Source organism: Pangasianodon hypophthalmus, chromosome 2 (genome assembly GCF_027358585.1).
Source record: "Pangasianodon hypophthalmus isolate fPanHyp1 chromosome 2, fPanHyp1.pri, whole genome shotgun sequence".
Classification (NCBI taxonomy): domain Eukaryota; kingdom Metazoa; phylum Chordata; class Actinopteri; order Siluriformes; family Pangasiidae; genus Pangasianodon; species Pangasianodon hypophthalmus.
Window position 1 is genome coordinate 2,709,736 of NC_069711.1, and position 14,653 is coordinate 2,724,388.

Here is a 14,653-nt window from a genome sequence, read left to right on the forward strand (position 1 = left end):
CACCGAACCCCCAACTGCTCCCCGGGCGCCGCAGCAAAAAAAAGGTGTGTTCACTACTGTGTGTGCACTTGGATGGGTTAAATGCAGAGCACAAATTCTGAGTATGGGTCACCATACTTGGCCACAAGTCACTTCACTTCACTTCACTCGGCACAATGCAGTCCGAAATGTACCGTTCTCCTGGCAACCTCCAAACCCAGACTTGTCCATCAGATTGCCAGATGGAAAAGCGTGATTCGTTACTCCAGAGAACGCGTCTCCACTGCTCTAGAGTCCAGTGGAAACCCATTCCATGAAGCTCTCTGCGTACTGTACTTGGGCTAATCTGAAGGTCACATGAAGTTTGGAGCTCTGTAGCAATTGACTGTGAAGAAAGTCGACGACCTCTTTGCACTATGCGCTTCAGCATCCGCTGACCCCTCTCCGTCAGTTTACGTGGCTGAGTTGCTGTTGTTCCCAAACTCTTCCATTTTGTTATGATAAAGCTGACAGTTGACTGTGGAATATTTAGGAGCGAGGAAATTTCACGACTGGATTTGTTGCACAGATGGCATCCTATGACAGTTCCACGCTGGAATTCACTGAGCTCCTGAGAGCGGCCCGTTCTTCCACAAATGTTTTTAAAAACTGTCTGCATGCCTAAGTGATTGATTTTATACACCTGTGGCCAGGCCAAGTGATTAGGACACCTGATTCTGATCATTTGGATGGGTGACCGAATACTTTTGGTAATATAGTGTACATCATTACAATGTTGGTTTTTTTTTTGTTTTTTTTTTGCAATTGCATTTGAACTAAGATTTTCTGTGTAAATAAGGTGATGAGTTAAGGTGATGAATATGAATAATGATGAGTTAAAGCTACAAATCCAAACGACTGGCTCAGTTGATTCCTCGGATCAAACTTATGGCAAGTGTGGTCTGACAGTTCCTCAGTTCCCATTCACATCTTTACTGCCTGACTCACAAAAATGGAATAAAAACTTATAACCATGGTTTCATCTACTCCTGTCATATATCTTGTCATCTACAACCTATATAGAGACATTACGAAGAAAAATAAATAAAGTGTGGAAGTAGCAGAGATCTTCGGTGCCTTTGGTGAGTGTATGTACTCTCTGTGTGTGTATATATTTCTGTAGGATTATCTACAGACTCAGAGGTGGTTTTACGTTTCCTAGTTCTAAGCTAATTGCACTGTAATTTATAAATAAATAAATAAATAAATAACGCATTACCTGTTAAAACGTCCTGGCACATTCACAATTACTGCACTGCAGTTTATAATGTCTTCATATACATCTCAACATACACAACCTGATTTTATTCTCTTTCATTGTAAGCATCTAAAACAGGCTTTATTAGACACTTAGTTCTTTATTGTGTTGTGTTTTGACAATCAGGTGAGGGTTGATCAGTGTGTGTCATGACTGACGACAAATAGAAAAATCATTCCAACGTGGTTTCTAGTTTTGCAAAGGTGTTTGATGCATGTTTCCTGTTTTATAAAGATACCAATAAATGTAAATGTTCACGGCTAAAAGCTGTCAAGTAGCTTAGGTGATAATGTTAGCATAAGCTTGTGCCATTTTCATGATTTTCATCATCAATTAACGCCAGAAAAGTACCTGGTTTAAGCAGCTTGTTAAAATCGGTTTTGAAAGGACTAATCAGGTTTGTATTTCTGCATACTGAAGACGTGCAAGTGGGATATTTAACGATGATAAATATTAACCAAGCAAATGTCCAGACACATCCTCTGGCACCAAAACTGACCAATCGGCAGCAGTACTCCGCTTCGAAGTGCCCCGCCCACTCACAGCTCGCTCCACTCTGCAGAGACACGCCTCTTTAGCTACCAGTACAAGTGCAAAAAACACCTTCATGAGCTAATCAAGCTCAATCGAACTCAAGTACTGACTTACATCATCATCAAAGATATAACTGTATAAACTTTGTGATTAGAAAATAAAATGTTTAGGACCTTCATACGACTTGTTGTTGGTAGAACAAGTATCGCTATTGATTTCTCAAATCTGATCCGACAGCAGCAGCTCTGACAGTAGTTCTGACTTTAACGTAAATCACAGGTTTATATTAATGCACTTGTTCTAATGCGTTATCGTTTCTATAGTAACTGCTCATTCACAGGGACCACATGCATGTGTGTGAGTGTCAGTGTGTGTTTAGTGGTGTGTGTTGGAGCGTTTGTTCTTGGCACAGAGCTCTTCCACTTCTCTCATAAGACGTAAACACATCTCTTCCTGCCAGGGCAGAGCCACACACTGCACTGCTATCGGCAGACCCACACCGCCTCGTATGGCCTGTAACACACACACACACACACACACACACACATACACACACACACACATATCACCATTTACAGTACAGTACATGTTGTTAGTGTGTGTCTGCTATGAGCCACATCTCCTCTGACACTTATTTTCTTATTTAAAGGTAAACTCCAGCCTGAAACACATTAAATATGTTTTGATTGAAATATTTGTGAAGAGTTTACAGATTCTGGTGCTAATTTGTTGGCTCTACTTTCTATTTTATTCCAGGGAGAAGTAAGCAGTTGTGTGCCACGCCGATGTCATAAGGGGACACTGTTTTTCGCTAGCACTGTTACGAAGGAGTTTAATAGAGCTTCTTTTCTCACTCACCATTTTCAGCAATGTTCAACATCATATTAATGAGAAATCCAGCGTAGGAGTAATGGAGACATTCTTGCAAACGATGGACTCAAAGTCCCAGAATGCAATTCAGCAATACGACGCAGTCGCTCTGAGTTAGCGGTTACAAATAAATTCCGTGTCATGTTCACCTTGACAAAGAGCTTGTCCCAAACATCTCCAAAGTCTCCTGTGTAGTGTTTGAGCTGATCTTCATCCTCGGCCGTGACCTCAGTGACAGGAACGACTCCAACAGGGAAGTTGAGAACGTTGTACAGAGCGACGTAACTCAGAGCGCCTGCACACACACACACACACACACACACACGCACACCTAATCACAAAGAATGATACGTATTTGTAGAGGCTACAACTTCAGGAGCTTAATCTTATAAGATTCAGGAGCTAAACCCATGATGTGATGATCTTACTATGATAATGATGTATTGTTCGCTCTAATTATATTCAGGGTGGGCGTGGCTTAATATTATAATGAGGACAGATGTACCCATAACTGATGTATTAGAAACCTATTTAATAATCCTTACTAGTTTTACTAGTTATTAACAGATTCAGGTTAATATTTGGCAATGAGTTACTGAGTCAATGATAACTGATATTTAATAGTTTATATTCTTAATAACTTATGTAACCAGTTATTAAGTTTTAGGTAATAATATGTAATCAGTTATTATATAATGCCACTAAATTGATAAGGTTTTTTTCCCATATAAATAGCAACTTAACTAATATTTGTGTCTCTTTTGTAATTTAAGCTAATGATTTGTTAATTAAGTAAATTATCTGTAGCTATATTTTTGCATCATTTTTGCACCCCTGCTACAATACACTAAAAAAAAAAAACTCCTATTTTATGCCTGATCAGAATTAGGGAGGTGTGTCAGATGGCAGAATGATTGACAATAGCATCACCATGGCAATGTAAACAATGTCTGACTAGTGCTAGTGCTAGAAAAGGGTGTAGAATTGACACAAGTAGATTTAGGGTCGTGAGTTTTGCTGGTGAAGCTTGGCAAGATCAGATTAACTTGGTCATCTTTTCTGTTTATAACGTTTACAAGAAGATTTTATTATACATCGTGATAAACTGTGGTCTTGGCTTTTCAATGTGCGCTCATGTAACCAATGTGTGTTATTAAAATATGGATAAAATGAGATAAAACTACAGCTGGTCTCCCTTTTGACAGTACTAGGTGTAGATCTTGATTATCTCGAACATGGTGCAGCCACTCTTGTTAATTCTCATTCCTTTTACTGGTAAAAAGAAAGAAAACAAGGAATGAGGTAGAACTACTCACCATGTCATCTATCCTTACTGAAAAATAAGCTTATTTGCTATAAAAGGAGTGCAGTGCAAGGAGGCACTGAAAACTTACAGTGACACTCTTATAGTGCTGACTTCCTGCTGCACGTTTTGCAATGTATAGTCTATAATGCAATATATAGTGTATAATGTTCAAAACTGGTACATTACTGAAGAGTTTTCCGCTGTAGTTGAAGCTGTAGGCTGGTCCCAGCATGGGGCAGAGCAGCACATCAAGCTCCAGCTTACTCCACTCAGCCAACATCTCATGGACATAATCCTACAAACATGTGCAACAAAATATAATGTTTTCTATGATGTTAATAATAGTTTAGAAATGTCCCAACATCAATATCAATCTTTAATAAAAGGCAAATAAATTCACACACAAACCCCAGCCTCTTTGTGCTGGTTCCACAGATCTGCAGGAGAGCTACAGAGCACAGAACACACACACAGGAACTGTAATGAGTCCACATAACATGGAAAGATTATACATTTTTGTGTGTTTGAGGTTGTAGTGTCTAGTGTAGTTCGAGAAAACACTCGATTCTGGGTTGTTGTTGATTTACTACATTCGCACTCTGAAAGTTTTAATGCTAAATATTGATATGGAGCCTCAAACACAGCATGACGTGTTCCATAATTTCCACAAAAAAAAAGCTGTGCTTTAGTTGCAGAAGTCACTAGAGCAGTCAGAGGCAGAAGTATATGTTAAAAGTGATTAGGATGACAGTATAGTTTCATGTGTTTGCAGTTCAGGTGGGATTTCAGTCTTACTCGACTCCACAAGTGGCGTGTATAAATGCAGCCATGCGTGGATACTGAGAAGAAAAAAAAAACACGTTTACTACAGGCACAATCTAAGGAAACTTTAAATAACTATGTCTAAGTCTTTATCGCGCTGAATTATTTTAGCGAGAGTTACACAATTACTGGTACACACTTGTTGATTTATTTAGGAAATGTTCAAAGCTTGCAATAACCTAATTACCTAATATGCCAATAATACAGACATGACAACAAAAAACTCATTATTCAATATAGAGCATGCAAAAGAAAAAAAGAAAGAAAGAAAACTATGAAGAATGTATGCTAGAGGCCTGAATTGTGGAAACAAAATCAACTTAAAAATCAATCTAAAAATGAATATTAACACTTTTAGAAGTTAAAAATAAATAATACATTATATATATATATATATATATATATATTTATATATATAAATATAAATATATATATAAATATATATATATATATATATATATATATATATTTAAAAAAATTAAAGATTATAAAAATAAGAATTATTATAGAAAAGGTATTATAATATAAATTAATAATAAAAATTGCTTTAACTGAATTAGTATTTAAAACACAAATAAAAACATTTACTGTAATAATAATGTAATAATGAGAAAGTTTCATCTCCTAATATTTAAAAATAAATCTCATAATGTTTAGATATAAAGCTTTTTTTTTTTATGTATCCCAGTTGTTTTTTAAGGGTAAAGAGGCTTTAACAAATTTAATACCTGCCCTTCAGGGTGTATTTTATCTTGAAAATTCTTTCTCTGTTCCTAAAGTGGCATTCAGGTTTATTTTAGTATCTGCAGTGTTATTTACTAATCGGTTTGCATTGCATTGTTAATAAATCAGCTTGGTGGTTTATTTCAGGTCTTATCAATGGCTCTGTAAATTGGCTAATGTAACTCACTATATGTCCTGCTATCCATTTTCAGCTAAAGTGCCTTAAACTGCATAAATGTGATTGAACTCACAATAGGTCTAAGGAGCACAGAGATCATCTTCTTCATAAACTTGGGAAGAGCCCAGCTTGAGGCCTGATGCTGCATACACGGATCGACAGGGCCTTCCTTACTGAAAACACAACCCAGGAATCTTGAAGCCAACAGACGCCACATTTCCGCAACAGGGAAACTATGAAACACTAATGAAAAAAATGAGATTCGACTCACAAGTGTTTTAAAAATGTGCCTGCTCCATCCGCAATGTTTCCCCTCACAACAAACTCATGGAAGGCAGTGAATACGTGAGGAGGGTTGAATGGAATTAGCTGCAGAGTAGAAAAAGGAAGATATACACACTCACACACACACACACACACTTTCCAGAACTTTGTCCCAGACTTCTTTTGATATCTCTTTGCTCATCATGATGCTGTTTAGGTAACAAACTCTGGGTTCTTCCAGGAACATTGAGATCATCTGACATTTGTACAACTACAGAATATGGAAAAAGTTTAACAGTGGTTAATACTTATGCAAGCCACTGTACATATATAACCACAGTGATGTTTTCTTTAGCTAAGTTTGCAGCTCTTTGTCAATGAAGAATCACCTAGTTTGGCAGAATCCCAAATGGCTTCCAATTCACTGGGGTTTCCTTTTCAGAAATGGTTCCAAGTAGATGCTCTTTAGGAATTCATTGAGAATCATTGAGAACTTTTTTCGAAGAGTATAATTTGTTTTCAGAAATGTAAACCCAACAGAGTAAAACAGACTTCCAAGCCATCCTACTAGAACACCAAGGACCAAGCCAATGCTCTGGTGCCCCTCACAGGCCCGCAGGCTACAACAGAGCAACAGAGCAACAGATCTACAACCAAATTTGAAGGTCCCCAATGAGCACATGAGTGAACCTGATCCATCTTGTGCTTTACAATGTCATGGGTGAGCTACGCAAAGACTTGCCCACTCTGTGATGGAAGTCATCACTGCGGCCCAGACATTCAACCCCTACCATTACATGCTATTCTATGAGGAATATTTAATCCTTTGTAGGCCAAAGATGGCCTACAAAGAGAAATGACGCACCTAGAAAGCTAGGTGCAAGAAAGCTAAAGGGATGACTGTTGACTTCAAAAAAGGCCCAAATACCTCATAACCCTCTACACATTGGTGGTGAAGCAGTAGAAACGGCGAGCAGTAAAACTGTTCTCTCTCTCTCAGACAGAAAAGCACTGCAGCAGGTGATGAAGTCTGAGCAGTCCATTACTGGGTCACGTTTCTCTTCACGTTGCCATTGAGAACATCTACACCAAGCGCTGTATAACAAAGGCTTGCAGCATCAGGAAGGATTCCCAGATATATACATTTCTCCCATCTTGAAGAAGGCTACAGAGCATCTGGGCCAAGTCTACCAGATTCATGAACAGCTACTTTCCACAGGCCATTAGACTCCTCAACAAATCTGTCTGATATCACTTCACTTAGACACTTTACCAAAGAGGGACATATTATTAAACAGTCCCTGCACAAGTCCCATTACATGTTGATCATATGTCATATGTCTCATGTTAAACACCTCCCCTAGAAGTTATCTAGGGTTTACAGAACTAGCCATTCTCGAGCACTGATACCGTGTGTCCTGCTTTTTCCAGGAGCTCTTTGGTCTCTCGTAGGGCTCTGCTCATGCTTGGAGACGGCTGAAGATACCCGTCATTCTCATAGTATCCGATCCTCAGGGGCTCAGAGCTTTCGTACACCTGTTCAAAAAAATGTGATTGAGTGCCACTGAGATTTGACACACTACTCTGCTGTATTGAAGCAGACTGTGGTCAGTACCTCTTGGTTGAATGGTATCGGAGGAACCGTAGGGTCCAATGTGAACATGTCTGTGCAGAGTAAAGCTCTCATACACAGAGCCAGACTCTCCACATCACGGGCCATAGGACCAATGGAAGACAGGGCTAGAAACAAACACATTGATTCCAAAGACAATGTAATGTAATGGCAATATTTGCCAGCTACTACAGTAATCTCCAAATCCACAGGAACATGTGTGATCATTTACTGATGCAGTGCTTTACCTGTCTTCACACCTTTTACACACGAAGAGAGTCCAAGCATGCTGCATGAAAAAAGATGTCAAAAAAACTGTTTACATTGCAATAACAAAATAGTGTTATTAATTACAGGAACACTTCCTATAAATCCTGTATCCATAATGTATTTACGGCATGTTATATAGCATACATATTACCTTATAATGCCCTGTATAATTGTTAGAGTAAAAATGCATAACAGTTTATGAGCATAAGCAAAGAACTTAATAAGGTCAAGCATGAGCAAAGGTCTTTATAATGTATTATAACATAATACATAATGCATGTAATCATAAGTATGTGCTATCAGGTATTATTAATGCTATATAACACATTATAAATGCATTTACAGAAAGTGTTACCTCTCTTACTACTTGTCAATATAACTGCTAATTAATAGTTACTGTACATATAATAACAATACTGCAAATATTATGCCATGCTGTACAACCAATTATTATCACATTCCTACTTATTACATTTTCTTACATGCAGTATGGCCAAAAGTTTGTGGACACCTGAACATTACACCCATATGTTGTGCTTCCCCAAACTGTTGCTGCAAAGTTTAAAGCACACAATTGTGTTGAATGTCTTTGTATGCTTTAGCAGTACAATTTCCCATCAGTGGAACTAAGAAGCCCAAACCTGTTCCAGCATGACAATACCCCTGTGCACCATGAAGACATGGTGTGTGAAGGTTGGAGTGGAAGAACTCAAGTGTCCTGCACAGAGCCCTGATTTCAACCCCACTGAACACCACTGGGATGAACTGGAACACCGAATACACGCCAGACCTCCTCCCCCAACATCAATACTTGACCTCACTAATTCTCTTGTGGATGAATGAACACAAATCCCCACTGCCACGCTCCAAAATCTAGTGCAAAGCCTTCCCAGAAGAATGGAGGTTATTATAACAGCAAATCTGGAATAGGATATTCAACAAGCACATATGGGTGTGACTGGTCAGGTGTCCACATTCTGCCATTTATAGTGTATTTTCAAAAGTTGAAATTTTATTCCTGTTCTTATGCAAGAAATATAAAACACCTTATCCTTTTGTTTGTGGGTTTTAAGCCGCAGATGCCACAGAAGGCTGCTGGGATGCGGATGCTTCCTCCGAGGTCGGTTCCCAGACCCAGAATAGATCCTCCTCCAGCAATCAGAGCCCCCTCGCCTCCTGAAGAGCCGCCGCACGTCTTCTCGAGGTTGCAGGGGTTCACCGTCCTCCCGTATATGGGGTTACTACATTCATAGCTACAATCCATTAAAAAAAAAAACACACACAATACTAGCTCAGTAAAGCATCAGAATTGGTTTTGCTAATACTTTATATGAAGGTGATATTCATAAGAGCCTTATAAGAGAGACATGCATAAACACTGAATAAACATTTATGGGTTAATGAAGTGGATGTCATGAGTTGTTTGATCATTTAACTGTGCTTGTACTGATGTAAGAAATAAGGATTGTACACAACAGTGAATTGAGGTTTCACACTTGCATCCTGCTTTCACTAACCACACATGCAGAGTGTGTGACAGTGTGTTTTGTAGAGTGTTTCTTACTTGAGGAGACCCTGTGGGATGTTGGTTTTGATGAAGGGGATTGCACCCTGCTTCTTCAGTACTGAGACCACCACACTGTCCTTAACGGCAGGATCATCCAGCTTAGTCAACACGCCACAGGAAGAGTCGTAGCCCTTGAGACACATTCACACAAAATCTTCTTTCATTTGTTTTAGGAAAGAGATAAAGAAGAATCACTCACACATTTAATTTCTCCTGTAGGATTATTGTAATAATGTTGCACTTGAAATACACACATTTATTGAAAATATGTAGTTGTGTGTCGGTTCTTCTGTCTAACTGTATGTATTGTGAAGTTATTTGATCCACCACAATTATTATTATTATTATTATTATTATTATTATCTTTTACAGTAATAGATCTGAGCATTACGTCCTGATTGTCTTTCTGGTTTTGACCTTTTTCTTCCTTCATGTTTTGATCTAGTGTCTCTGTATTCTCTCAAGTATGAAGAACACCAGTGTTTCCAAAACCTTGATGGCAATGTGGCTTATGTTTAATTGCAGCGAGTGACTTTTATCTCCAGTGATGAGACAGAGACTGAAAGCTGGTAGACTTAAAATGTCTGCTGTGCAATACATACAGCAAATTGCACATGCAAAGGCCAAATTTCAGGAAACACTGGAAAAAAATGCAGGACAGTGATCCCAAAGCTTGTTTGTTTTCTGTGCATAAATGATAGAAATTAATATAATTACAAACTTGCATTTACATTCACCATTTATCATCGCTGAGGTCAACTGCTAACTACTATTTCCTGCTCTTTTTAATTATATCTTGACTCTACAGTTGAGTCATCTTGTATCAGATAGTGTAAGAGAAATAAACCCCTCTCTGGTTTTGTTATTCCAGCACAAAGGATTGAAAATTAAACATCAAAAACTCTGATGTTAAAATGTAAAGCGAATTGACGCAGTGTTAAAGCAGGACACACCAGTGCATTATGGGAATTCATCACAATGCTAATGTTCACTTCCACGTGTCACTAGCTTATTTTGATCATTGGTTGTGTATGCATGTATGTATGGTCTGTTTGCCTTTGCAAAGTTATAAATGTTGTGTGTCTTGGTCTGTAATGTTCTCGATTATGGGAAGATGGGCTAGAAAACAGTATGCCTTACAGGAATACCCAAATAAAACCTACATGTGCATCCAACCACATCTTTACAGCATCCTCACCAGCCTTAGAATAATTGGCTAAGCAAGGTCATAGTTTGCTTCGCTTGAGGGGACGTATCTGCTCGGTAAACTGTCTCCTGGTGTCCTTCAGGGTTCAGTGATCAGGTCTCTTCTCTTTTCCATCTATAACTTTTCTCTTGGTAATGCAATCTCTTCACACGGTTTCTCCTGTTATAGTTATGCTGATGACACCCGACTCGTTCTGTTCTTCCCACCATCAGATACCCAATTACTACCTGCGTCTTGGTATGTCTGGACGACATTACTGCAACATTATTACACGCATTATTACACGACAGCATGTTGGGACCGATAACAACATGTTAGGAATGATAGATGGTTATAGCTGATCATGTTTTTGAATTGCATTTGAAGATTTGTGTCTGCATTTAAAAGCTCATATACTGTCAATTTTATGCCTCTATAATATCACAAACAGAAATATTCTGCATTCTTATAGTCACTGTTTTACTTCTAATCCAATATACTGGATACAAAATTCCCAATCCACACTGAATATTATCAGGAATGGTAGTTTGATATCATTCCCTACATCAGTACCTCATAATCCACATTGTCCTTGATGCTGAAGGGAATGCCGTAGAGAAGGCCGTCTTTGTGTGACTCGATGTTTTCAAGTTGTTTCAGACTCTCTGTGAGGACAGCAGTAGCACAGTTCAGTTTCTTGTTCACCTCCAAAGCCTGTAGAATAAAGGACAGGCTCAGTATAGAGCACTTTAAGACTACATGTGAAGCCCGGGCTTGCAAATCAAATATCTCACTCTATGGGCTCCTATGGCAGATTCAAGTACACTGTTTTTAATGGGAGCATATATTAATGCTCATTAGACAGCAGGCTTTTAATACATCATTGTAGGTCCTGCCAAAATGCACAGCTTCAATGGGAGTCAATGGGTGTGTGGGATTTGCATAGATCCTTTGCGATTGTCAAGCCTGAGTACAAAACTCCTCCACGTGATGAGTGGGAGACTTCTCAGAGTGATGGAACCTTCAATGCCAAACACTAAAACGGTATAAAAAAAACATGACTGACATCTCATACTTAAACTTATCTGTCATATGCACTCACAGAGCGCACAGAGCTGCAGTAGCGGTCGCTAACCGAATTCATAACAGTTTTAAACTGTCTAGAACAGCTTGTTATTTTATCACTGTAACTGGCAAATATGGTAAATAAATTGCAGTACAGTAATTGTAAGTTGTAAGGCTGATTATTTCATTTGGTTTTTGTTTCATTACAGGTCTAGAAGTCTAGCTGTTACTACCTTCTTCAGTGAAAGTGAGCCAGCTAATTAGCATCCTAGATGGAAGACACTACTAATTTTGTCAGGCTGATTTTGGAAAAGTATTTTGATGCTCTTACATATGAGGAGAGACTGAGAATTAAACAGGAGGTCTGACCAAAACGCACAGATATATACTTCAATAACAGATACCTGTGCTTCCCTTATTTTAAAAACCACCTGCTGCCACTGGGTGTTTGTTAAGCAATTTATTACATGAGCAAAATTTCGGGATATTAGTTTTCACACCTACTTATACACTCTCAAAAAATAGTCCGAAACTCAAATTTGATGATGCCGCAGCCATCCTAGAGTCCTAGAGAGCAAAAACTGTTAATATAATACAGTAGATTTTATATTAACAGTGTTAAACAGTAGACAGTTGCATGGTTTATAAAGTAAACAGTGATAGAAACAGTTGTATAACCCAGTCATCGTATCTAAAGATAAAGACTTGTGTTTACTGAGTTAATGGATGGCAGAGAAAGTGGATATGTAACTGTACACAGGTGAGGGCAGGGGGCGTGTGTGAGTGTGTGATCACTGTGTCAATGTGTAAATGAGCAGGAGTGAGATATGAGAGTGCACTGAACCTTCTCCATGTAGGCGTGGAGTACAGCGTCAGGCTGCAGAGATCCTCCTCTGATCCGCTTACTCAGCTCAGCCAGTGGGAGAGTCACGATGGAGCTCAAATCAACACCAGCATTCTGCAAACACAAGACTATTCAACCGAAATGTTACACAATCAGAGAGACAGACAAGCAGACAAAGACACATGCATTTGTAGAAGTGGACATTTATACAACCGGGTTATTGTGACGATTTTTTTTTTCTCCTTAAAACATTTCACTGGAATTCTGTTGGTAGCTACATCACATTAAAGACCATTTCAACAGGGGTGTCCAGACTTTTTAGATCCACTGCATACAGATAGATAGATAGATAGATAGATAGATATTTGCATAGACAAAAATGGACAGAAACACAAACTGGTGGAGAGAAAGACAGAAAAGGAAACAAAAACAGCAGTGATTGTCGAGGAAAAATGTGGATGTCACAGCAGCGAAGATAAACACAGAGTGCGCTCAACACACACACACACACACACACACACACTAAACCTGTACCAGGTGCATCCCTGCTGAAAACAAAAACAACAACAGAAATCCTCATAGCACTTGTAATGGTTTTGATGGTTATAATGGGAATTGCATTGGTTTTAATGGAAACTCTAATGGTCTCTATGGGTCTCTACTGGTAATTTGTTGCTTTCTGTTAGTAGCATGTTATGTCATACCATTAAGGACCAGTAATGGTAATGGTTTTATTGGTTAGCTGATGGTTTTTAATGGTATTTGTAGTGGACAGGTGAAACAGGTGAAACTGGTGTGTGTGTGTGTGTGTGTGTGTGTGTGCATACCTGAGTCTTAAAGCAGCTCACGGCTTTCTCTGCCTGTCCGAGCTCCTTCTCTCTTTTCTCTCTGGCTCTCTGGAGTTTCCTCTTCACCTTCTGCTGTTCTGTCCATTTCAGCAGGAAAACACTCACACCAGCAGCACAGAGCAGCGGCACTACTACACGCTTCCACTCACCATCCATGTCTCGACTCTTCTGCTCCAACCTGCTCCTGCTACACTCAGTATTATCCACACACACACACACACACACCCCCACACTAAGCCGCCCTCGCACTGTTCACTCTGACCCCGCGTGAGCCAGAGAGTCACATTGGTTGCCAGGTATTCAGTAGATTCGGCTCTGTTTGGTGAAAGTTGAGAACTGACCGTTAATTTTTTTTTATATAGTTACATGCAATGCCATTATTCTTCCAGTGTAACTGAATACAAATGCTGTAACCCGAACATCACCTGATGTTTGGTGAGGAGGTCTGGGGTGCAGTCGGTGTTCCAGTTCATCCCAAAGGTGTTCAGTGAGTTTGAGGTCAGGGCTCTGTGCAGGACACTCGAGATCTTCCACTCCAACCTTCACACACCATGTCTTCACGTGCTCAAGGGTTTGGGCTTCTTAGTCCCAGTGAAGGGAAATTGTAAAGCTACAGCATACAAAGTCATTCTATACAATTGTGTGCTTAGAACTTTGAAGCAACAGTTTGGGTTAGAAGCACATACGGGTGTGATGGTCAGGCGTCCACATACCTTTGGCCATATAGTGTATAAATCAGCCCTCATACACACCACTCATTCTCTCTCACCCGCACACAGTCTTTTCTTTTTGATCTGTCGCTTTTAAAAGTTAATATATTAGTAGTCCTTAGTTAAGCAGTTGATTGGTGCTTCACCATTTCTGTATTTCAATAAATTCCATTTTACTGATTTATATAAAAGTTTATCATTTTAATTTCTACATTATGAAAGAGGATATACAGTACATAGGTAGGATATCTCCATACCTATGTAACATACATATGTAGAATATTTATAATAAGACTGATTATTTTATTAGACTGACAATAAACAGACCCAGTTCCCCTACAACTTTTTAAATTTAACCGGCTTCAAATCATATTACTGGGATAAATTTATAGATTTAAAATTTATATCCAAAATGCACAGATTTCTGTTAAGCTGCTTTGTGAAAATGTCCATTGTTAAAAGCACTTATACAAATAAAATTGAATTGAATTGAATTACTGTCATGAGTTACTACAAAGGCATATCAATTTTAAATGATTTATTTCTTTCAATTACACTCACAAATTTATTGAACATTT

At 38.7% G+C, this 14,653-nt stretch overlaps 1 protein-coding gene across 1 annotated transcript; it reads right to left on the reverse strand.

Moving 5' to 3' along the window:
• Positions 1-1,356: 1,356 nt before the first annotated feature.
• On the reverse strand, positions 1,357-13,610 carry LOC113545965 (vitamin D3 hydroxylase-associated protein). The gene is made up of 15 exons (XM_034311190.2): positions 13,345-13,610; positions 12,518-12,631; positions 11,182-11,322; positions 9,420-9,553; positions 8,902-9,108; positions 7,834-7,874; positions 7,589-7,713; positions 7,384-7,509; positions 5,981-6,078; positions 5,783-5,882; positions 4,782-4,825; positions 4,395-4,434; positions 4,173-4,281; positions 2,830-2,975; positions 1,357-2,323 (listed from the first exon to the last, which is right to left on the reverse strand). Exons 1-15 carry the CDS (start codon positions 13,519-13,521, stop codon positions 2,186-2,188), a joined length of 1,740 nt encoding a protein of 579 aa, XP_034167081.2. The 5' UTR covers positions 13,522-13,610; the 3' UTR covers positions 1,357-2,185.
• Between the last annotated feature and the right edge of the window lie 1,043 nt (positions 13,611-14,653).

Bases quoted from the DNA above. Each gene is read 5' to 3' on its own strand.
- LOC113545965 (XM_034311190.2), bottom strand. From the start codon at position 13,521: ATGGATGGTGAGTGGAAGCGTGTAGTAGTGCCGCTGCTCTGTGCTGCT. The intron at 11,323-12,517 runs GTTCAGTGCACT...TTTATTCTACAG, and splicing joins TCCACGCCTACATGGAGAAG to GCTTTGGAGGTGAACAAGAA. The intron at 9,554-11,181 runs GTACTGATGTAG...ATGTGTCTCAAG, and splicing joins AGGACAATGTGGATTATGAG to GGCTACGACTCTTCCTGTGG.